Source organism: Halichoerus grypus, chromosome 2, assembly GCF_964656455.1.
Source record: "Halichoerus grypus chromosome 2, mHalGry1.hap1.1, whole genome shotgun sequence".
Lineage (NCBI taxonomy): Eukaryota > Metazoa > Chordata > Mammalia > Carnivora > Phocidae > Halichoerus > Halichoerus grypus.
Window position 1 is genome coordinate 158,612,161 of NC_135713.1, and position 26,021 is coordinate 158,638,181.

At 43.7% G+C, this 26,021-nt stretch overlaps 1 protein-coding gene across 6 annotated transcripts in view; it reads right to left on the bottom strand.

The window, feature by feature from the left end:
- Positions 1-8,533: 8,533 nt before the first annotated feature.
- The window catches only part of TVP23C (trans-golgi network vesicle protein 23 homolog C), a 45,497-nt gene continuing 28,009 nt past the window's right edge, over positions 8,534-26,021 (bottom strand). For 2 of the 6 annotated variants that reach the window (XM_078067937.1, XM_078067938.1), the window contains exon 7: positions 11,390-17,074. In XM_078067937.1, coding sequence (XP_077924063.1) covers positions 17,009-17,074 — 66 coding nt within the window. In that variant the 3' untranslated portion in view covers positions 11,390-17,008. Of the gene's footprint in view, positions 9,729-11,389; positions 17,075-26,021 lie in introns of those variants that run through there. The other 4 variants (XR_013446018.1, XR_013446017.1, XR_013446019.1 and 1 more) reach the window with 4 other exon arrangements.

Here is a 26,021-nt window from a genome sequence, read left to right on the forward strand (position 1 = left end):
AAGCGCAGAGCCAGACGAATGTGAGAGATTGTGTTGGGCAAACAATGACATTACAGACTTGAAAGTGCTCACTGCCCTCAAGGACAAGGGTCCTATTCCACTCCAATTATCACCATAATAAAGACAGAGTCCCTGTTCTCAAGGCATACTTTCGCCGCGCCGGAAGCCTTCAGAAAATGTCAAAGTCGTAATGTGTTAATAGCGAGGCATCTTAAAAGTTTCTCCAGCTCTCAGGGACCCAGTGGAATTGGTTTTAGATCTTGAAGAATCGGAATCATTAAGACACATAAAATCCCAATAGAGTTTGCGGTGATCCAACAATTCTGGCTCTCTGGACAGTTAATAAACTGCAAGACAGACGTTTTGATCTCATGGCTCCCATTTTCCCATTTCTCTTTGTTCTGGTCAGAAAACTGGTCCAGTCCCTAAGCTTCTCCAAATCAAAATAACCCTTGACTCCACTGGATGGCACTGGAGAATACCCTTATATTCTTCATTTTCCCTTTCGATAGTATTTTGTGACTCTGGAAAAAGTAACTTACTTGCAATATCTAGCATGTAAAAGTTAAGCAATCTGATATCTTTAAAGCGTAAGGTCAGACTTAAATTACAGAAGCGCAAGGAAGACTCCAGGAATTGGAGATTATGGCTTCATCTGTGGATGCTGCGAGCACTGGGTCTCAAAGTACTGGACCACTTGTTAAAACACGGACTGCCGGGCCCCCATCCCAGAGCTGTTCATTCCCTAGGACTCGGGCAGGATACCAGAATCTGCCTTTCTGGCAATTTATGCTGGTGCTCTTGGGACCCCTCTTTGAGAACAACGGACTTAATAGCTTCTGGAAGAGCCAAGACGGACAAACCACTGAACTGAAGCCTTCTCTTCCGTTTTTCTCAGGATGTGGGCTGTTATGTGAAGGGGCTGGGGTTAGAGGCTGTGAAAGACAAGGTGATGGGTCTCCTTTGTAAAATCTTTGCCAACGTTTCTCTAAGTCAGGCTGTTTCCTTGCCCTGGCATTCTCCCTTCCTTGAGCTAGAAATCATGAGATCTAAGGTTCTTCTTTTAAGACCAGACTCTGGGGGCGCCCAGGTGGCTCAGGGGGTTAAGCGTCTGACTCTGGATTTCGGCTCAGGTCATGATCTTGGGGTCCTGGGATCGAGCCAAGCGTCGGACTCTGCGCTCAGCAGGGAGTCCCTTCGAGGATTCTCTCTCTCCCTCTCCCTCTGCTCCTCCCCTGCTCACGCTGTCTTGCTGTCTCTTTCTCTCAAATAAATAAATCTTAAAAAATAAATAAATAAATAAGAACAGACTCTGTCTCCCTGGGATCCCAAAGGGACTTTCCCTCTCAGGACTCAAAGGGGCCTAGGCTCCCCGGGGACAATCTGCCAGTACCAATAACTCTGACAGCCTACCCACCCCTGCAATGCTTAGGGGTTCATAAAAGAGGAGATTATGTTGTCACATCTCGTGGTACGAAGCCCGAGTAGGAAGTGATCTGCGTTGCTCTAATCTGAAATCCCTGGGAGCATTCCCTCTGCTGTGCATATTGATTATTGGATAAACATTCTATACCCCTAAAAATACAGTTGACCCTTGAGCAATGCAGGGGTCAGAGGCAAGGACCCCCACACAGTTGAAAATCCATGCATAACTTCTGACTCCCCCAAAACTTAACTACTCATAGCCTACTGTTGACCAGAAGCCTTACCAGTAACATAAATAGTCAACTAACACGTATTTGGTACGTTCTATGTATTATATGCTGTATTCTTACAATAAAGGAAGCTCGAGAAAAGAAAACATTATTAAGAGAATCATAAAGAAGAGAGAATACATTTACAGTGCTGTATTTATTTTTAAAAATCTGCCTAGAAGTGGACCCGTGCAGTTCAAACCAGTGTTGGTCAAGGGTCAACTGTGTATATATATATGTGTGTGTACGTGTGTGTACGTGTGTGTACATATGTGTGTACATGTGTGTATGTGGGTATATGTGTGTACATATGTGTGTATGTACGTGTGTGGGTATATGTGTGTACATATGTGTGCATGTGGGTATATGTGTGTACATATGTGTGTGGGGGTATATGTGTGTACGTGTGTGTATATGTGGGTATGTGTACATGTGTGTACATATGTGGGTATGTGGGTATGTGGGTGTGTGTGTATATGTGGGTATGTGTATATGTGGGTATGTGTGTACATATGTGTGTATGTATGTGTGGGGGGTACATGCGTGTACATGTGTGTATATATGTGGGTATGTGTACATGTGGGTGTGTGTACATATGTGTGTATGTACATGTGTGGGTATGTGTGTACATGTGTGTGTATGTACATGTGTGTGTGCGGGTATATGTGTGTGTATGTGGGTATGTGTATATGTGTGTATGTGTGTACATTGTGTGGACGTGTGTGGGTATGTGTGTACATATGTGTATGTACATATGTGTGTATGTGTGGGTGTGTGTGTACATGTGTGTGGGTATGTGTGTGTACATATGTGTGGGGGTATATGTGTGTACATATGTGTGTGGGTATATGTGTGTACGTGTGTGTATATATGTGGGTATGCGTGTACATATGTGTGTATGTGGGTATGTGTGTATATGTGTGGGTATGTGTACATATGGGTATGTGTGTACATATGTGTGTATGTGGGTATGTGTGTGTACGTGTGTATATATGTGGGTATGTTGTATGTGTGTACATATGTGTGTATGTGGGTATATGTGTGTACGTGTGTGTATATATGTGGGTATGTGTATATGTGGGTATGTGTGTACATGTGTGTATGTACATGTGTGTGGGTATGTGTGTACATGTGTGTATGTACGTGTGTGGGGGTATGTGTGTGTACATGTGTGTGTACATGTGTGTATGTGGGTATATGTGTGTACGTGTGTGTATATGTGGGTATGTGTATATGTGGGTATGTGTGTACATATGTGTGTATGTACATGTGTGTATGCGGGTATATGTGTACATGTGTGTATATATGTGGGTGTGTGTACATATGTGTGTGGGTATATGTGTGTGTACATGTGTGTGGGTATGTGTACATATGGGGGGTATATGTGTGTACATGTGTGTATGTGGGTATGTGTGTACATGTGTGTGTGTTTACATGTGTGTTTACATATGTGTATATGTGTGTCTGTGTGTGCGTGTGTGTATGTGTGTAGATGTGTGTATGTGTGTGCATGTGTGCGTCTATATGTGTGTGTGCATATGTGTGTATATAAAATATATATATTTATTAAATGGCCCATTGAAAATCGTTGAGACATTTTCATGACTGCAGTATACTTCAGCTTTGGAACTCCTGGGTGACACTCTCGTTTATCAACCCCTAAAGCATCCATCGAGTATCAAGCAAACCAGTCCTACTACCATGACCAAAGTAAACTGGATGAAAGGAAGGCGCCCGGGTTAGAAGCCACACCGAATCGAGGAGAGCCGAGCCATCAACTGCCCTGCTTGGAGTGGCTGAAGGAGGGTGGGGTGAGACCTCGGGCACGAGTCCTGCCCTCCTGGGCTCTCATTTCTCCTTCTGCAAAGCGAGGATGCGAACCTCCACTGGCGCAGGAGAGCTTTCGAGCTCACTGCCGTGAACACAGTGACTTTCTGTTCTTCACATCCACTCCTGGTCCCCTTTTCTCTGTGCTATGTGAGGAACTCGCCCGATCATCAGATTTGAGTTGGGGGAGGTGTCGGGTGCTCAGAAAGCCTGAGAACAGCCCCCCTAGGAAACCAAGGCAGACTCAGACTGTAGGGTCAGACTCAAATGGCAAGGAGCTCAGACAATGTCACATTGTGGAGTTTCAAAACACACATTTTTAAGAGCCTGGGCTTACTGAGTCAGCGATCTGGAACATTCTCAAGAGACTAAAAATATCCCAAGGGTGGACTGAATTTTAAACTACGCTTTAAAAAACTTTCTATGTGAAAACAATTGGGCATTTCTTCTTTAAAACGGCTCTGTATTTTTCTTTATTTAGATGTTCACGACTGCAAATAAGAAGTATAGGGTGGCAGGAGTGGTGGGGGGTTTTCAAGCCTCAGATGGAGCGTGGAACGTCATGGCCCAGAGGGTCATCTGGTCTTAAGATTGTATCCAGGGGACCAAGATTTATAACCTTCAATCTCTCAAACAATTTACATTTTCAGAGCAAAGAGGTAGAATGTTTGCTCTTGCCCTTCTGGCAGTTTGAGGATTCTCTAACATAGCATCCACTAGCAGGACAAAAGGATGTTTTCAAGCAGGTGTAAGTAGCTGCCGCTGACTTAGTTCTTGGTATCACCTGCCTTCCCCGAGCAAGACACATGTGAGAGATTTGTGCACAGTCTGAAGCCGGTAAAACGTGTACCCAAATATCACCACCACCCTCACCGCCTTCCCCCCACCCTCACCCCCTTTCCCCAATTCACACTAAAATACGTATACTCAGACTCATGAAAGGCAAAAGCTCATGGTCCTGAAAATATGAACTAGGTAAACCACTGCCTGAATCTCAGCATGAAGCAGAAGGACCTGGAAGGAAAAAGTACCTTCCCTGATTTTCCCAAGTGTGCTCTGAATCCAGGGATGGACGGCGAGGGAGGCGCAGAGACCCCAGGTCTCTCACTGACGGGAAAGCCACAGCGCTGAGAAGCAGCTCCGCACGCAGCCAAGAGAACTTTCCTTCCGCTCTTCACGGGGTGCAGCACCTTACCTTGGACGAATGAATCTGAATATGAATTTGCTGAGGACACAATTCAATCCATAGCGCCTGCATTCAACATGCATTTACAGAGCACCTACTATGTGCTGGCCATGGGTTGGGTGTCAGGGATATGGAAATTAATAAGACATGGATCCTGACCTTAAGAATCTCCCACTCAGTAGGGGCACAAAGGAGATACATTATTGCAATTCAGGGCAGGAGTTATTGGGAGGCATACAGGGAGTGCCGTGGGGGCAGAGAGAGGGCCTGAGAGCATCAGGGAAGGCTTCTTGAAGGAGGCGGCATCTGAGCGGAGTCCTTCTTATTCTTTATTTTATTGGGCTTTTTATTATAAAAGTGACAACTGGGGGCGCCTTGGTGGCTCAGTTGGTTGAGCATCCGACTCTTGATTTCGGCTTGGGTCATGATCTCAGGGTCGTGAGATCCAGCTCCGCATCGATCTCTGTGCTCAGCCCAGAGTCTGCTTGAGATTCTCTCTCTCTCCCTCTCTCTGCCCCTTCCCCCACTCGTGCACACGCTCTCTCTAAAATAAATAAATAAATAAAATCTTTTTTTAAAAAAAGTTATCACTGGACTCAGCATAACAAGTAGAATAATATACAGATTTATGGGAAAAAAAAGTACTAATCTTCCGCATGTCACCTACGTCCCCGCTTCTAATCTAACTAAGGTTAACAATTTGGTATGGGCCTTTGCTCGCCTTTTACTATGCTCCTGCAAATCGACACGTGCATATATGAAAGAGTCTTACTAGTTGTTTAAATTCTGCAATAAAAATGCAGTTTTATGCTGTGCACATCACTCTGCGCCTCGGTTTCCCCAGTTAGCTCTATCTCGGTGGTTCCTCGAGAGGGAAACACGTGAGCCCCGCTCATTCTCTTTCACCAGCTGTACCCGGAGTAGCTATGTGCCTTTCTAGCCGGTCTTCAGTCGGTGTTAAGGCGTCCATGCATTTTGTTTGCTTATCCGTATTTCTACTCAGTTGTATTTCAGTTAGAAAGCTCACTCCTCTTAGATGAGTGTGCGGGTCAGAAGCTGGACAGGGAAGCATACAGCCGTGCTCGACTAAACAGATCCGGGGACCTGAGAGCAGATGGCCGGGAGTCTGGCCGCATGACAGGCTCAGAAGCGCACACAATTCTTAATTCGTGCCCTTTCATTGTTAACCCTACAAATTAACAAGGTGGTTTTCGCACCCCAGCTGGGATCTCGGGAAATGTACCTAAGCATTTGGTACGGATAGGTCGAGGTGGCAGACGGCCCAGCCAGTCCCTTCCCCATGCGAGTGGCCCAGGGCGGTGCTGGGCGGGTGCACCTGCCCGGTCCGGGTGTGACCGCGCGCCGTCTGTCTGGTATCGCTAACCTGGAGTGGAAGGCGTGGGGCAGTTGGGGTGTGAGCTCTGCCCGGAGCAGTGTGTGTGACAAGCCAGTCCGTGTGTTGAGGTTCACTGTCCATGATGCTCTGTCCCGATGCTCAGTCTGTCCGAGCCAGCTGGGGGTAGACCTGACACTGTATTTCTCCTGGCGGTCATTACAGGCCTGGACAAAGTCTTCTGCTTTGGCTGGGGTGGGGATACCGGGCTCCCCTCCCTGTTGCTGGGTCTTGGACATCCCCCCATCCCTCCAGCAGTGTTCCCCTAGCTTGGCAAGAGGCCACGTAGCCAGAAGGTGGCGGACTTGAACCCAGGTTGCCTGTTCTCATCCGGCAAGAAGGTGTTAGCTGGGCTGGTGTCCCTGGAGGCCTCGCTCCTTGGCTTACAGACGGCGTCCTTCCGTCCGTGTGAGTCTGCGCCCTAATCTCCTTATAAGGACACCAGGCCTATTAGATCAGGGCCCACGATAATGCCCTCGCTTTAACTTAATCACCCCCGGTAAAGGGTCCATCTCCAAAGCCAGTCACATTCTGAGGTGCTGGGGGTTAGGACTTCAACATATGAGTTTGGTGGGGATGGGATTTAGTCCAGAACAGTTAGCAACAGGACAATGGGTTTGATTCCAGGAAAACCAAGTTTGAGGTGACGGCCAGACCTCCCAAGTATAAACATCCAGCAGGCTGTATTGCAGATCTGGGCATAAAATTGAGGTTGCGTACAACTAGAAGAAGCTGCCTGCCCGCCCAACTCAGGGTGTGTGCTGTGCACACGGTGTGGCTTCTCACCCGGGGTGTGCGAGTCCAGAAACTCCACCGTCTCTGCTTCACCGAGCTCTGACCAAACCCCGGTGAGTCAGTTCACGCTCGGCAAACTCAGAAGAGACCGCTTCATAAATGAGAGGGCCTGTTTAATAATTAACCCCCGCAGAGATCCCTGGAAGGCTAATGAGTGCCGGTCATCTCCCTGGGCCGCTCCTTCCTATTGACCACTTGGATTTCTCGCCCCTTCCCCCATCACCCTGCGCTGATGAGCAGCTTTCTGTGGCCCCAGGACTGGGCCCCACTCAATTTCACATCCCCTTCCCTTGATCCCTAAATGTATCTTATTTATTTATTTATTTTAGGATTTTATTTCTTTATCAGAGAAGGAGAGAGAGAGCACGAGCAGGGGGAAGGGGCAGAGGGAGAGGGAGAAGCGATGCGGGGCTCGATCCCAGGACCCCGGGATCATCCTAAGCAAAAGGCAGACACTTAAACAACTGAGCCACCCAGGCGCCCCCCTAAATGTATCTTATTAATATTTGTATCCCTCCCAGCATCTAACACAGTGTCTTTCGGGCCGAAGCTGGCCAGGAAATATGTGTTGATGGTCACACGGGCGGGTCTCAGACTTCCTACGCCTGAGTTCTGTTTCTGCCAAGTACGAGCTGTGTGAGCCTGAGAATCAGCTGCTCCGTGTCTCAGTCCCTCATCTTCTCAGATGAGGGGGATACTCACTGTAGCTACCTCATACAGCTGTCAGGGACATCAGTGAGGTGATGTGTGTAAAGGACTCGGGGGCAGGCAGGACGGTAAAATTATACAAGTCCAATTATACAAGTGCTGGTAATTTTTAATATTCACTGTGCGCTTGCCACATTACCTAGTCCGTCTCATTAAATCTCCAAGCAACTATTTGAGATGGGTATTTCCAGCCCTCCTTAAAGAGGAAGCCCGGTCCAGTGCGGGGAGCCGCTCAGCTGGTGGGGGGACATTAGGAATGTGAGCCCAGAGCTGAGCCTTGCGCCTTTTCTCTTTCTACCACACCACGAATCAGGCTGAAGATAATCCTCAGCCAAGAAGAACGCCCCCAGGCTCTCACAGAGAGCCCCATGGGCACGAAGAGTCACAAGGTGGGGTTCTAACCCCAAAAATAAGGTGTTCAGAGATGCGGTCACGTCCCAACTCCCACTCTATATGGTTGCAACGCTATACACTGTGTCAGCATCACATCCAGGCCCCATACCTTTTGCACTTCCCTAGTGTTCAGTGCCCCCAAAATGTCCCCCTTGGCACTCAGCCAGACCTCCAGCATGCTCACCGTGCCCACATAGCTCCAACGTGGGGAAAACAGGACAGCTGGGCTCCCCAGCAGCTGACGGAAACATAGATCCTGACCAGGACAGGTCGTTACTGTGCCTTAGAGAATCGTAAGCGTTCCTTCGGTCCCGGGGCGGCAAATAGTGGGCACCGTCAGTACTAATTCTAACTAATGAGAAGTCGTCGTCGAGAATCGGCGTTTCCAGAGAATTTCCATGGCTAAGACTGAGCTCGGTGGACAAGAGCTCCACGGTTGACTAGCGATGTCTGCCAGGGGCACAGCAGGGAAGCAACAGAGCAGATACACGTTTGCCGATCCCCCTTGAGCCAAAGCGCTCCACGTCCACACAGGTATAGAGGAAGCCCAGGTATCCGCATGGTTTATTACAACAACGTGGATATGACACATGTGCGGAAAGGCACACAAAAGGTGAGAAATCAAATAAAAATATAAATACAATTGATATGTGGGGGAAATTCCTGTTTTAAAACCCTAGGTAGTCTTTTTTTTTTTTTTTATGGGGTGGGGTCTTCGGGGATTCTTATTTTTCTCAACATTCTTCAAAATACAGTCAGTTGGTGTCGCCTGCCTCTTATAGAGTCCAAGCTAAAAAAAAAAAAAAGAAAATCAAGCCATAAAAAATCTTGAGAATGGGCCCCGGATGTCATTTAGGTCAGTCCCTTGGCCGCAGCAGGAACATTACTGGTGACAGCCCAGCACACCTGTTCAGACCCTTCATCAGCCCAGCTGGGCAAGGCGGCCAGTCGAACCTGATCGACGTGATTGCCAATGAAGTGTTTCCTTGGACTCAGCCAAAATCCTCTCCCTCTAATCTCTCACCAAGCACCCTAATTCTGTCTCCCAGAGCCATACAGACCACGAATACCCTGCTCAACACGACAGTCCTTCCAATCTCTGAAGACACTCTGCAGGAACCCCCAGCCCCACCCCCCAAGTCTTTCCTGCTCCCAGCTCAACAGCCCCAGGACTCGCACCGTTTCCCAGATGACCAGACTTCAGATCACCTGCTCACCCTGAGCTGCCTTCTTTAGATCATTTTGATCCCGGCTTTCCTGCTCCCTGATCTCATTGTCAGAAATTGCCTCCAGGCAGAAAGCCAGGGTGATTATAAGGCTCACTCCAATTTATTTCCCCGTTCTCAGGCACTGCAATTATGCACCGTGTGTTGTCCAATGCCTGGGGGGGAAAAAATGATTTCATCTATCGTGTCCAGTCTTCTGATTGTTTTCCACGGGAGGCTGAGTCTAGTCCTTGCTACCACATCATGGCTGATAGCAGAAGTCCCCAGAAAACGTTTTTTTTCCTACACGTTTATAATTCTGAAAGTTCTTCCTGGGACTTTTTAGAGACTTGCCCAATGTCGCGTCCCACAAGCGATGTGTAGGAATGCCTGGCCCAGAAGTTCTCTGAAGGTTCTCTTAGAGTGCTCACTGTGGCAGCACATACACTGAAGGTTCTCTTAGGTCTGCGTCCGTATTGTGTGTTACCAGGGGCTTGCAATACGTGATCATTTACTCCTCACGATTCCTGTGAAGCGGGGAGAACTATCACCATTTTGCAAACAAGAGAACCAGGCTTGAAAAGACTAATGAGGTTAAAAGTGATCAGGGCCCCACATCAACAAGGCAACCTTGCCCTTCAGGGTGACATCAAGCACGATGCCGATGCCTTTCCTGTAAGTCCCAGCCTCCCAAACATGTATTATCAATATTACTATTAATTATATTAATATTATTGATATTATTTATATTGTTAATATTATTTAAAAATTAATATTACACACATAATATTAAAGTTTAAATGGAAAATATGTGTGCTTTCTAGTCACTGTGACTTTACCTGACCACAGATCTTTCTAAAACTTCAGCCTGATCCTTTTTCAGTTTCAAAACTGGGCAAAATGGGGCACCTGGGTGGTGCAGTCGGTTAAGTGGCTGACTCTTGATTTCGGCTCAGGTTATGATCTCAGGGTCGTGAGATCGAGCCCCGTGGCAGGCTCCATGCTCAGCGGGGAGTCTGCTTGAAGATTCTCTTTCTCCCTCTCCTTCTGCCCCTCCTCCCACTCTTGCTCATGCTCTCTCTCTAAAAATATATAAGTAAATCTTTAAAAAAAAACTGGGCAAAATGGGAGAATTATCTTTTAAAAATAGAAAGAACCAGACTCAAGAAGAACAGACAAGACTAATAACAATAAAAGTAACTGAATCAGGAACTTAAAACACACATGCATAAGCACATACACGTGCACACGCTATCACCATGCTTAGAGTTTCACAAGCAGATTCTACCAAACACACAAGGAACAGGAAATCCCTGTTTTGCACAAATTGGTCCAGAGGAAGGAGAAAGATACAGTCCTGAACTCCTTTTATAAGGTTGATATAACCTTGATACCTTCCCACAAAGAAAACACCAGGCTCAAGCAGTCCTTCCAGCCACGACCAACCACTAAAGAAAACAATATTTCCAATGTTACACAAAGAACTCTATGATATAGAGAAAGAGGGAATGCCTGCCAACTCACTTTACAAGGCAAACCTACCCTCATAACAAAATTAAAATATATAAAAAAAGTAAAATCTCAAAAAAAAAGAGAGAAAAAGTACAATTTCAATTTCAGATCAATCTCACTTATAAACATAGATGAAAAAAATCATCTAAAATATAGAAGCAAACCCAATCCAGCTATATGTAAAAATAGTGAGGGGCGCCTGGCTGGCTCATTCCATAGAGCATGTGAATCTTGATCTCAGGGTTATGGGTATAAGCCCCACATTGGGCACAGAGCCTCTTTAAAAGAAAAAAAAAAAAAAAGGTGAGGGATCATGAACACATTGTATTTATTCCATGAGTTTGGTTTGACATTAGAAAATTATTTAATATAATTCACCACTAAAGGAGAAAAACAAAATGACCTTCACAAAGAATGCAGAAAAAAGTGTTTGATACCATTCATCTCCCTACCATGACAAAAATCTCTCAGCAAGCTAGGATTAGATAGAAACTTCCTCATCTTGATATATAGTATCTAAAAAATCCTATAGCAAATATATTTAATGGTAAAATGTTGAAAACATTCCTTTTAACATCGGGAACAATACTTTGCTATCACCACATCTTTACAGCATTATACCAGAGTTCGTAGCCAGTGAGTGAGGCATAATTAGATAAATAATATAAAAATTGGAAACGAAGAATCAAATTTGTTTTTATTTGCAATTAGCATGACTGTCTCCATAAAAATCCCAAAAGTATTTACACAAAAATCCTAAAGTATGTAAGTTTAAAACAAACATTTAGGAAATGTGGTTGTAAAAGATACTATTTATGATAACAAAAAATAAAAAGTACCAGGGCACCTGGCTGGCTCAGTTGGTAGAGCAGGCAACTCTTGATCTCCAGGTCATGAGTTTGAGCCCCACATTGGGAACAGAAGTTACTTGATAGATAGACAGATAGATAGATAGATAGACCTACAATAAAGCTAACAAATATATAAAAGGTGTCTGGAAAAAATAAAAACTTTACTAAAAGAAATCAAGGAATGAAGTTATATACAATGTCCATGGATCAGAATACTCACTACAGAAAAGATGAGAATCCCCCATAGGGCTCCTGGATGGCTCAGTTGGTTGAGCGTCTGCCTTCGGCTCAAGTCATGATCTCAGGGTCCTGTGATCCAGCCCCGCATTGGGCTTCCTGCTCAGTGGGGAGTCTGCTTCTCCCTCTCCCTCTGCCCATCCCACCCCCCTGCTTGTGCTCTCTCTCTCAAATAAATAAAATCTTTAAAAAATTAAAAAAATAAATAAACAAAGCCACTTGTTGAATAGGGCACACATTATATCTGCTCACATTCCATTCACCAAAGCAAGTCACATGGTTAAGTTCAAAGATGGTGGGAAAGTGGAGAATATTCTGCCCACAATGAACCATAGCAAAGGCAGGAAGGAAAAGAAAAATTATGAGCAAATAATACAATTTATTACAGATCTTTATGTGACACCATACCAAAAAAAAAAGTCAATATTAAAGGCTTAAAGACATAAATGTAAAAGACAAAGTTATGAAACTTTTAGGAGAATATGTCCTTAGGGCAAGAAAGAGGTTCCCAAGTATGGCACATAAAAAAGGAAACTGTTAAAAATTTGGTAACTTCAATATTAAAATTAAAAACTTACATTCATCAGGATTTCAAGATGGGACAAAACATGTGCAACATATATCATTGGCAAAGGATTTGTATCCAGAATACATAAAACATCCTTCTAAACATGTAAGAAAAATAGACCTTGGCAAATGCCAAACTTGGCATTTGACAGACGTGGCATTACAAATCAGTGAGAAAAATCTGAATTATTCAGTACAAGGTGCTGAGACAACTGGCTGTCTATATGGGGAAAGATAAAATGAGATCCCTACCTCACACTATACACCAAAATAAATTCTGGATTATTTAAAAAGCAAAATATGGGGGCTCCTGGGTGGCTCAGTCAGTTAAACATCTGCCTTCGGCTCAGGTCATGAGTCCAGGGTCCTGGGATCGAGCCCCACGTTGGGCTCCTTGCTCAGCGGGGAGTCTGCTTCTCCCTCTCCCTCTGCCTGCCACTCCCCCTGCTTGTACTCTTTCTCTGTGTCAAATAAATAAATAAAATCTTTAAAAAATAAACAAAATAAATAAAAAGCAAAATATGAAAAGCAACATTTTCTCATTTTAAAGATTTTTTTTTTTAGAGAGAGAGAGCACAAGCAAGGGGAGTGGCAGAGGGAGAAGCAGACTCCCCGCTGAGCAGGCAGCCTGATGCAGGACTCGATCCCAGGACCCTGAACTCATGACCTGAGCCAAAGGCAGATGCTTAACTGACTGAGCCACCCAGGTGCCCCAACATTTTCTCATTTTAAAAGAAAATCTAGAGTGTCATTAGGTACTGCTTAAGAGTGTTTTAAATGAATACTAAGAAATCAAGTTTATAAAAGGAAAGGTTAGTAAATGTTGATTACATTTAAAAACTGTGCAAGTCAAAAACCACGCTAATCCAAGTTACAAGTGAAGTTATAGACCGGAAGACGATATTTCCAACACATGGCAAAGGATAAATATTCAGAACATTTAAAATGTCCCAGACACACCACAAAACCAGCTGAAGAAAGCCTCACAAATTGGAGAACCACCAGATGTTTCCCATGATTGTAGCCCGGAGTGCGGTGTGTGCGTGTACCTGCACACTACTCTCCACACCTTTGCACAAGTAATTCCTTTGACTAGAATGCCCTTTCTCTATTTTGTTCCTGAAATTGGGAAAGGCTTCATGAAAATCAGTATTTTCTTTCTCTGAGCTTCTCCGGCTCATTTTGCACCCTCAAGAGACAAGCTTTAAAATACTGTAATTCATTATGATCAGTATTGTACTAGCCTGCGTGGGCTGCCATAACGAAATGCCATAGACCAGGGGGCTTGGAAGCCCAAAATCACAGCACCAGCCAATTTGGTTTCTGAGGAGAGCTCTCTCCTTGGCTTGCAAATGGCCACCTCTCACGGTGTCTTCCCATGGCCTTTTCTTGGTGAGTGCGCATGGAGAGAGAGATCTCTCACCTGTTCTTATAAGGCCACCAATCCTATTGGATTAGGATCCCACCCTTAAGACTTTATTTAACCTTAAGGACTTCCAAAAGTCCTACGTCCAAATATAGTCGCACTGGGGCTCAGGGCTTCAACATACGAATTTGCCAGAGACAACCCATACATTGTTCCAGCATTGGGGGTGAATTTCAGTCCATACCAAGTATTCTATCTCCCCACTCTTGTTTTATTAGGTCTTTAAAATCTGTACAGGTCTTTGAACATCTGCCGTAAGTCCACTTCTGTCCTAGGTATTAGGGTATCTAGATGGGTCTTTGGTTGTTGCTAGGCTATTTCTGTAGGTAAGTCTGAGGAAGGGGGTAAAAGACAGGATTCTCGGAAGCAGCATAATGTGATCCCAGAGAGAGGAGAGAGGAAAAGATGAAAAAGTGTTCCAAGGTGTGCTTAAATTCTCCAGCAAGAGGGGACACCATTCTCTTTGATGTGGATGTATGAGGCAGATGGCCAAGAAAGTTTCCCTAGGGAGCGCATTTCTAGCCTAATTTTTGGTAGATGCTTCCACCATCTGGGTGGCATCTGCTATCCCATCTCTCTGCTTGGTTTTGTTTTGTTTCTCTTCCAGAAGGGGCTGCCAAGACTCTGGATGCACGCAGGGCTGGTCTTTTAGTGGCCATAGGCACCAAGAGATCCATAGTTATCTGCTCTTACCTAACCCCGGCAGGTTTTGCTGCTTGAAAACCGTTCTGCCTTCATTCCAAAAGATGAAGTTGTAAATAGGCATCAGGAGCTGAAAAGACATGCCAGCAGAAGCCAAAAACCAGACAGTATGCACACGGTGTCCTACAAGGAAGCCCCCCCACACTCAGCTCTTGGTGGTGACAGGGCTACCCGTGGCCCCAGCTGACCATGACCACCAGTGGCTTTATCCTCATCTCCTGCTGCTCCATCGGGGGGGGGGGGGGGGCAAAGAAAGTTACCTGTGATTTGAGAACACTGGAAGTCTGCAGCCTTAGCCCTGGTCTATGGCTGAACACAGGACATGTATGTTCACTTTTGCCTGTGCTGCTAGATGGTGGGTACTCAGTAAATGTTTATTGCGTGCCATGAGGTGTCTGGCATGGGGCTATGCACTGGGAACATAAACATGAACGAGAAAGCTAGGATCCGGGGCACCTGGGTGGCTCAGTCGGCTGGGGGTCTGCCTTCGGCTTGGGTCATGATCCTGGAGTCCCAGGTTCGGGCCCCATGTGGGGCTCCCTTCTCAGCGGGGAGTTTCCTTCTCCCTCTCCCTCTGCTCTCCCCCTGCTTGTGTTCTCTCTTGCTCACTCTCTCAAATAAATTTAAAAAGGGGGGGTAGTTTACAGACAACCGCTGGAGTGTGATGGTTAGTTTTAAGGGTCTACTTGGCTAGGCTATGGTGCGTGTTGCTGTTGAAGGTATTTTGTACCTGTGATTAACATCTACAATCTGCTGACTTTACGTAGAAGAGATTCCCCTCGGTAATGTGGGTGGGTTTCATCCAATTAGTTAAAAGGCCTTAAGAGCAAAACTTGAGCGTTTCCTGAAGAAAGCTGGCCTGGAGATTGCAACATGAGCTCCTGCCTGAGAGTTCGGGCCACCGGCTGTGCCCTACAGACTTGGGACTTGGTCAGCTGCCACAAGCTGAATTAAGCAGCCAATGCCTTGAAATACATCTGTGTGTGTGTGTGTGCGTGCGCATGAACCAGGTACACAGGAACATCTATAGAGACTTAGCTCATGGAATGTATCCTACTGTTTAGATATGGACATGTAAAGATATGGACAGAGTTAGAGATACACTGATCTCTCCTGCTGGTTCTGTTTCTCTGGAGAACCCAGACTGATCCAGGGAGACTCCCATGTACACAAGGGATTACTAGGCAGTGTCTTAAGTGCTATGACCGGGAAGCAACATATGCCCTACGTAGCCATGTTAATCCTAAATCAGACTCTCCAGATTGGAACTTTGGATCCATCATGTACTAGATGCACCATGACCTTGGGTCGATTCCTACATTCTTTAAGCCTCAGTTGGCTTGCGTGTAAATGGAGATAGTATCCCCCTCGGGGGGTCATTGCAAGGGGTCAACGAGGTTAACAATCTTGCCCGTGAACACGCGGGTGGGAGAATGAGGCCAGGATTTGAACTCAGGTCAGCCAGGCTCCGATGCGTGTACCCATAACCCTTGCTCTGTCAGTGCACTTGGGGATCTGTTCTGCAACAGACACTTTGCCACAAACAACCCGTACCTTCAATTCTGCTCTGTGGAGATGCCTCTTAAATGTATTATACCTTTGGCCCAATCCTAAGGTGGAATTCCAGGCGCCATTGCATTCCGGTACTTGGATGTGACCACTGGCTTCAAACCCAACATATTTATTTATTTATTTGAGAGAGAGAGAGCGCGCACGAGCAGGAGGGGCAGAGGGAGAGAGAGAATCCCAAGCAGACTGCACTGAGCGGGGAGCCCGACATGGGGGGGCTCGATCTTACAACCCTGAGATCACAACCAGAGCTGAAACCAAGAGTCGGACGCTTAACCGACTGTACCGCCCAAGTGCCCCAAACCCAACGTATCCTAAATTCAAACTCATCATCTCCCCCCACCATCGACAAATCCTGGCTTTGTCTCTCTCTACTTATATGACCCTGGGAAAACTACTGACTTTCTAATCCTCGGAGTTCAACGTTGGGGGGAGGGAAAGTTGGCAATATGAGGAAAGCAGAGAGATCACAGATAGTTCTTAACGTTTCTTTGTGTCCACAGAACCTTATCTCTGTGTCTGGTACATTGTAGGTACTAGGTACATTATTCTATTTATGCAGCATCTATTCATCAGCACTGACTTTAATTAATTGCACCACAGGAAACATGGATTTAGTCCTAACTCACTACTTGCAGGCTAATTTTCCAGGAAAATCATTTCCCATTAAACCAAATAAATAAGGTGCTGCAACGGGAGGGTTTCATTTACATTTTATGTTGGTGTATTGCCATCTAGCGGACAACGTGCAAGTTGCAAGCAAAAAGAGGATGGGGCACGTGGGTGGCCGAGTCAGTTAAGCGTCTGACTCTTGATTTCTGCTCAGGTCATGATCTCAGGGGTGTGGGATCGAGCCCTACGTCAGCATGGAGCCTACTTAAGATTTTCTGCTCCTCTCCCCCTCTTAAAAAAAAGAGATTAAGAGTGGGCAGAGAAAAACATCCTAGAAGAAATGTTTACAATTACGAAGACTAATCCATGCATGACATTGTTGGATTTCAACAACCATCTGAAAAACATAAATAACAGGATGTCTTTTAAATATAAAATAAATTATAAACGACCACTGTAGCAAGTTACCAGCTTATATAATCTTATGATCCCTCGCTTGTTCTAAGCAAAATGAAAAATAAGAGATTCAGCCTTCTTTCCTGCAACTGACTGCTTTGCTACATTTGAATTCTCCATGCCACATGTTGGATGGGAATCTAAATTAAAGAGAAGCTGCTCTAACTAGGGGTTAGATTTCCTGACTCCTCTACCTTTCATTAGCTAAGAACCCTGTTTTCCTTTCTGAATAAGTTACCCTTATCACGTGCTTACCATGAGCTTGGGGCCATGATGAATATTTTATGTGGATTATCTCACTTAATCCTTGTGAATCCCTCCCTTGGCTAACTCAAAGGGAAGGTGATCTTACTTATGAGACTCAGCTTACTGCCTCATCTATAAAAATGGGGTAAGTGACCTGTTCAAAGTCAAAACCAGGAGAGAGAACTGGATCCATGACCCAGGTGTGTTTGCATCAAACACAGGTTCTTCATGATTACATCGTCCCATGTACAACACTCCCGCACAACTCCAAGAATGTTGTGAGGACGAAACAAGTCATGGAAAGCACTTTTTGGAGAAAGTGCAATGTTTGAAAGCTTATATGTAAAATACCATTACCACCACAAATAGGTGTAACATGCTCTATTAGGACAACCATTACTTTACAAAAGTATTATTCAGTTATGGATCACTTTTTCTCAGTAGTGATGTCCCCTCTTTCATTCTGGTTTTAGTAATTTTAATCTCTTTTTTCCTAGTTTGTTGAGCTGAAAATTTGTCAATTTTGTTGATCCTTTCAAAGAACCAATTTTGGGTTCTGTTGATTTTCTCTATTGTTCTCCTATTCTCAGTTTCTTTTATTTCCTCTCTAGTATTTTTTTCCTTGCTTACTTTGGGTTTACTTTGCCGTTCTTTTTCTAGTTTCCTAAGGTGAAAAATTGGACTATTGATTTGAGATCTTTTTTCTTAAGACTTTTTTTTTTAGTTTTAGATTCATAGCAAAATTGAGAGGAAAATACAAAGATTTTTCATATACTCCATGCCCTACAGATGCATAACCTTCCCCATGATCAATATCCCCCACCAGAGTGGTATCTTTGTTACAATTGATGACACATCATCATCACCCAAAGTCCATAGTTTTCCTTAGGCTTCACTCTCGGTGTTGTACATTTTGCATCTGGACAGAGGTAAGATGCCATGTATCCATCATTATAGTATCATACAGAGTATTTTGCCTTTTCCAGAATGTCATGTAGTTGGAATCATAACGTGTAGTCTTTTCAGATTGGCTTCTTACATTTAGTAATATACATTTGTTTCCTCCATATCTTTTTGTAGCTTAATAGTTCATTTCTTTTTAGTGATGAATAATATTCCATTGTCTGGGGGCACCTGGGTGACTCAGTAGGTTAAGCATCCGACTCTTGATTTCAGCTCAGGTCATAATCTGACATTCATGAGATCGAGCCCCACGTCAGGCTCCACACTGAGAGTGAAGTCGGCTTGAGATTCTCTCTCCCTGTCTGCCCCTCCCCCACAAACTCACATGCACTCGCACATCCTCTCTCTCTTAAAAAAAAAACCTGTAATATTCCATTGTCTGGATATACCATAATTTAACTATTCATTCACATACCGAAGGACATCCTGGTTGCTTCCAACTTGGGTCAATTATCAGTAAAGCTGCTCTAAGCACCCATATCCAGCTTTTTGTGTGGACATGTTTCATTTCATTTAGACAAATACCAGGGAGCACATTTGCTGGAGCATATGGGAAAAGTATGTTCAGTTTTGTAAGAAACTGTCCAACTGCCTTCCAAAGTGGCTGCACCATTTTGCATTCCCACCAGCAATGAATAAGAGTTTATAGTTTATAGTTATATAGGGTTTTATACTTAGAAATTTCCCTCTAACCACTGTTTATGGCCGCCTTCTATACATTTTGGTGTGTTTTCATTTTCATTAATCTCAAAGTATTTTTCTAATTTTCTGTGACCCACTGGTTATTTCCACGTGTTGTTTAATTTCCACATATTTGTGAATTTCCTAAATTTCCTTCTGCTCTTGATTTCTAATATAACTTCATTGTGGTCAGAGAACATACTTTGTATGGTTTTAATCCCTTTGGATTTATTGAGGATTGTTTTATGGCCTAACATACGGTCTATCCTCAAGAATGTCCCACGTGCTCGAGTAAAATGTGTATGATACTGTTCTTGGATGGAATAGATGTCTGTTAGAACTACTTCATTTACAGTGCTCTTGGATTCTCTATTTCCTTGTTGTTCTGCCTCATTAGGGAGATACTGGGGCGCCTGGGTGGTGCAGTTAAGCAGCCAACTCTTGATTTCAGCTGAGGTCATGATCTCAGGGTTTTGGGATCGAGCCCCGGGTCAGGCTCTGCGCTCAGCAAAGTCTGCTGGAGATTCTCTTTCTCCCTCTCGCCCTCCCCCTGACTCTCTCTAAAATAAATAAATCTTTAAAAGAAATAATGAGATATTGAAGTCTCCAACTACTATTGTTAGATTTCCTGACCACACTAGCAAAGCAACTCAATTTTTCCTTCTAAACAACAGTTACCATTACAGAGTGCATGCCATGCACCTGGGACTATGCTGGATATTTTATATGGACTATCTCTTAATCATTAAAAATTACCAATAATGAGTCATTGGTAATAATAATTGAATTGCCTATTTCTCCCTTCAATTCTCTCAGCATTTGCTTCATGCATTTTAGAGCTCTGTGGCCAAATGCATATATAATTGTTAGGTCCTCCTTATGGACCGACCCTTTTATCAATATGTACTGTGTCCTTGGTCTCTTGTAGCATTTTTTTTTTTTTTGTCTTAAAATCTATTTTGAATACGTCATCTTACAGCTTTCTGACCTCATCATTTCTGATGAGAAGCAAGCTTTTAATCTTTTTGAGCACCCTTTACATGCGATGGGTTGTATCCTCTTGCTGCTTTCAACATTCTCTGTCGTTAGCTTTTGACAGTTTGACTATGATAAGTTTAGATGTGGATCTCTTTTGAGTTTATCATATTTAGAATTTGTTGAGCTTCTTGGATGTGCAGATTAATGGGTGTCTTTTTTCCCCAAGTCCTTCATCCAACTTGGGAAGTTTTCAGCCATTAATTCTTCAAATACTCTTTCTGCCCCCTTCTTCTCCTTCTAGGACTCCCATAATGTGTATGTTGGTATGCTTGATGGTGTCCCACAGGCCCCATAGGTTGTCTTCACTCTTCATTCTTTTTTCTTTCTGCTCCTCAAACTGGATAATTACAACAGTCCTGTTTTCAAGGTTTCTTTCATCTAACTGTCAAATCTGGTGAACTCCTCTCATAAATTTTTCATGTCAGTTACTGTACTTCTCAGTTCCAAAACTTCTATTTGGGTCCTTTTTTTTTTTTTTTACAATTTTTATCTTTTTACTGATATTCTCATTTTGTACATAAGTAATTTTTCTAGTTTCTTTTAGCTCTTTGAACATATTTAAGACAGTTGATTTAAAGTCTGGGCTTCAAGGATGGTTTCCGTTTATTTTTTTTCCCTGTGCATGAGCCGTATTTCTTGTTTCTTTGCCTATCTCGTAATTGTTGAAAACTGGACAATTAAAATAAGGTGGCAATTCAGAAAATCAAATCTGTTGCCCCCTCCTTTTAAGGTTTTTTTGTTCTTGCCGGGGTTTTTCGTGACTTTCCTGAACTATTCTGTAAAGTCTGCATTATTTTTTTTTTTATTAACATAATGTATTATTTGTTTCAAGGGTATAGGTCTGTGATTCATCAGTCTTACACAATTCACAGCACTCCCCATAGTACTTTCCATCCCCAATGTCCATCACTCAGCCACCCCATCCCTCCCACCCCCCTCCACTCCAGCAACCCTCAGTTTGTTTCCTGAGATTAAGAGTCTCTTATGGTTTGTCTCCCTCTCTGGTTTCATCTTGTTTCATTTTTCCCTCCCTTCCCCTATGAGCGTCTGTCTTGTTTCTCAAATTCCTCATATCAGTGAGATCATATGATACTTGTCTTTCTCTGATTGACTTATTTCGCTTAGCATAACACCCTCTAGTTCCATCCACGTCGTTGCAAAGGCAAGATTTCTTTTTTTTTTTTGATGGCTGCATAATATTCCATTGTATATATATACCATATCTTCTTTATCCATTCATCTGTTGATGGACATCTAGGCTCTTTCCATAGTTTGGCTATTGTGGACATTGCTGCTATAAACATTGGGGTGCAGGTGCCCCTTCGGATCACTACATTTCTATCTTTGGGGTAAATACCCAGTAGCGCAATTGTTGGGTCATATGGTAGCTCTATTTTCAACTTTTTGAGGAACCCCCATACTGTTTTCCAGAGTAACTGCACCAGCTTGCACTCCCACCAACAGTGTAGGAGGGTTCCTTGTAAAGTCTGCATTATTTATCATGTGTAGCCACTGTAATCTCTACTGTTAGCTTAGTCTTCATCTAATAATTAGATAGGATCTCCTTAAGCACCCGAAACAGTATCTCCCACCTTCTGCTGAGGGGCTCTTGTGTACTAGGGGCACATCTTCAAGACTCCCAACAGTTAACAACTCTGCCTAAGCCTCTATTTTCTGTTTGTGCAGAGCCTCAAGATCATCCAGAACTGAGAGACTGGGGCCTTTTCAGGTCTTTCCTGGGCATGCAAATCCTGTACATGCATATGCCTTTCCACATCTCTAGAAATAGCATAAGGCTTTTCAAAGCCTCCTATGGGCATCTCACTCTTAAAACTTGAGTTTTTTGGACCAGTCTCATTTGCCCCAGCTGGCATCACCATTTCAGGCAGCTGTGCTGTTTATGCAATTACCACTGATTATTTCCAACAAACAACCTGCGGACAGGGTTTTTCCTCAACGGGTCATGTTAAATAAAGATAAGCCCCATGACTGGGATTTTTCTAGGGAGCTGTCAGACAGATCAAATAGTGACAATTCTTTTGGATAACTCCAAGCCTATTTAGGGGAATTCCAAATTCTTCCAGTGGTTGCTAGGCCATTGCCTTTCACAGTTACCATGGTTCAAGGTTACTGGTTTTCAAGGCTACCGCAAAGCTGGGGAGAGGGGGATGGCATCGGGACAAGTTAAAATACTAGCTGGCAAAGCAGGAGTCAGTCACTCATGTAAGCCAGGAGAGGGGAGGCAGGGTGTTTGGTCATTTTCTGTGGTTTGCACAGTATTCTTGTTTCTATGCTCCAACATCATTACAGTGTCCTTCTTTCTGCCTTGCTCCGTCACGGTCACAGAATGGCTTTGTCAGATGTTAGTGCTGAATAAAAGTATTTATGTTCAACAGGATGCCATAGGCTTCGCAGTTCAGGTCGGGTCAGCTTTCAGCTGACAGCTGTCAAGGGGGGTGCTTTTTTTTTCTAATTATCAACAAAATTTTCATTAATTGTTCAGTGGGAGATACAGACGTTATTCGGACAATTGTTGGCTATAGAGAACTGTCCTATGTTCTACCAGCACCTGGCATCCCTAGGCTCCACACGTTCAAATATCACCCAGCAAAGGGACCAATCATTGTGTTAAGCAACCCTTCCCTCCCCAAATTACAAAAACACCCTCCCTCAGGGGTGGCACCATCCCCCTGAGAACCAGTTGCTCTGAATAGCCTAAATCCAACCCCCACATCACGCTGAAGTCAAGATACAGAGCGCTGTGAATTGTGTAAGACTGACGAATCATAGACCTGTACCCCTGAAACAAATAATACACTATATGTTAATTAAAAAATTAAAAAAAAAGAAAGAGTACATCAGACTACAGCCCTCCCAGAACTATCTTACCAAGTTGTATTGAATGGCTTTGCATCAAAAGTTGGCCAAAAAAGCTGTCCAGATCAAAGGCTATTTATCATAGAAACAGCACTAAAAGCATTAGCCACCAGCAGCCAGGGTCCTCCACATAAAGCCTCCCATGAGAAATACGTAGTCAGCACTGCTAGTTGCCTGCCTAAGGTCCCCTTCTTTTTTCCCCTACAAACAAATCTCACTTTTATGCAAGACAGCAATGTGCCTACCGAAGTACCTGCTTTTCCAGACTTCCTGATACTGAGTGATGCCATTTTGGCTAAGGAGATGTAAGCAGCGGGTCTCCTATAACTTCTGAGAAAGCTTTTGCTTTTCTGATGAAAGGGGACAGATGCAACTGGAGCCTATCTTCTTCCTCAAAGAGATGAATCATCTTCAGCCGTGCCAGTCATCTTGTGACCCTGAGGCGATGAGCATGGGGACAAAAAGCAGCTCTCTAAAGAACTGTTTAGTAGCCACATCAACACTAGTCAAGTGTCTACTTCCAGACTTTCTTTGTGGAAAAACACACAGACCCTTTTTTTGTCTAAGCCACTATTATTTGAAGGACTTTCCGTTACTTGTGGCTGAACAAATTATTAAGAGAGGAAATCAACAGTTACAACAGATATCTGATGGAATAAAAAAAAAAAAAAGAGGTTTATGTTAAGCCTTTAATATAATAACCAATTGGACAAAAAACGATGCTCAAACTATGTGTGGGGGAGGTTGTTTCGAGTTAAATCTTCATTTTTCCACAGCAGGAAGTCAACGGCTGATGTATCAAGTTGAAAAGCCAAGAAACACTGTAAGCGCTGTACGAATATTATTTAGAGGTATGGAAGTAAATACCCCAAAATATAAAAACAGAGGCAGCTGAAGACATTTGCTTCTGGAAGAACTGAGAGTGAGATAAGACTGTTGCTTTTCTTTGTAGCCTCTGACTCAAGTGTTTTTCTTTTTTTTTTTTAATTAATTATAGTGAAAAGTTCCATGAGATTACTTTTTTCTTGGCAATAAATTGTAACTTCTTCAGGAAATCATATGGCTCCTCCTTTCTTATGTAGAATAATATAAAGGTTTTAAAGAGTGCCTCCTGCTTCTCATAAGAATTAGATATTATTTCAATTTTATCTGTAATTGAAAAGTAAACTTCGCATACAATTTCAGAATGTGCTGTTCAAAACCAGCAACAGACTTTGTTTGAAAATCACCGCGCTATGGTAAAAATTGGCACAGCTCAATTTCACCCGCAAACATATATTGTTTGGTTTCACATGTTTTCTTTTTTTTTTTTTGAGAGCGAGCAAGCACACACAAGCGGGGTTGGGCCGGGGGTGGGGAGAGCAGAGGGAGGAAGAAAATCTTAAGCAGGCTCCATACTTAGTGCAGAGCCCAACGCGGGGCTGGACCTCAGGACCCTGATCATGACCTGAGCCGAAATCAAGAGTTGGGGACACTTAATCGACTGAACTACCTGGGTGCCCCTCTTTCTTATTTTTAAATTTAATTTATAAGCACTAAAAGATCAGCTTTCATGTAAACATCTAGACTTTTCACTTCTCTTGAAAAACCGAAAAATGTAGCAACAGAGGGACCATATTCCTGAGTGGCAACAAATGGCTAGAAGTGAGAAGCTTCTGGTCCCTCAGATGGTGAGTGGACTCTCCTAGTTGGCAGTTTTCACCTGGTCAGCTTCACCTGTCTGGTCCCACCTGCAATACAGGACAAGGAATCCAATTTCTTGCAAAAAGAAACAGCATGGAGCAGTGGAAAGATTACTGAATTAGGACTTAAAAGTTTTCTAAGTGTGACTTATTGTTTGTGCAACTAGTAAGTCAAAGTAGGCTATTAAGTCATGTTGTGGAAACATATTAACCAGGTAATCAAGTGGCTTAACACACCAAAAGTTTCTTCCTCACTCACACTCTATGTCCCACAGGAGTTGGCAGGGGGATTCTGCTCTACAAGTCACCCTGGGACCCAGGCTGGCTGAGGGTCTGCCATCTTGAGCACCACTGGTTGCCCCCAAAGAGGAGGAAAGATTAGAGATTCCCCTTCTTCACCCAGAAATGACACTGGCCACTTTCACTCACATTTCATGGCCATAACTACTCACATGGGCTCAATTAATTAAGGGAGTTGGGAAATGTAGAACAAATGGACTAATTGGTGAGCATTACTATCTCTACTACATGCAACCTTCAGTAAATTATTTTACTTATCTCACGGGGCACCTGGGTGGCTCAGTCGGTTAAGCATCCCCACTCTTGATTTCGGCTCAGGTCATGACCTCAGGGTCCTGGGATTGAGCCCAATGTCAGGCTCTGTACTCAGTGGGGACTCTGCTTCTCTCTCTCTCCCCCTCTCACTCTGTCCCTCCCCCTGCTCGCACATGCTCTCTTCTCTCTCTGTAAAATAAATAAATCTTAAAAAATTTACTTTACTTATCTCAGTCCTAGTTATGCATCTGTAACATGAGGCGATTAATGGTCTTTCCTCCCTCTTGAGGTTATGAGGCAAATCAAATGAGATCATATATGTTGGCGAGGATGCGGAGAGAGGGGAACCCTCCTACACTGTTGGCGGGAACGCAAACTGGTGCAGCCACTCTGGAAAACAGTATGGAAGTCCTCAAAAAGTTAAAAATAGGAACTACTCTACAACCGACCAATTGCACTACCAGGTATTTACCTGAAGGACACAAAAATATTGATTCGAAGGGGCACATGCACCCCGATGTTTATAGCAGCATTATCAATAGCCAAATTATGGAAAGAGCGCAAATGTCCATCACCGATGAATGGATGAAGAAGATGTGGTGTATATACAATGCAATATTACTCAGCCATAAAGAAGAATGAAATCTTGCCATTTGCAACAACGTGGATGGAGCTAGAGTCTATCATGCTAAGTGAAATAAGTCAGGGAAAGACAAATACCATATGATTTCACTCATGTGGAATTTAAGAAACAAAACAGATGAACATAGGGGAAGGACAAAAAAAGAGAGAGAGAAAGAGAGAAGGAAGCTAACCGTAAGAGATTCTTAAAGACAGAGAACAAAC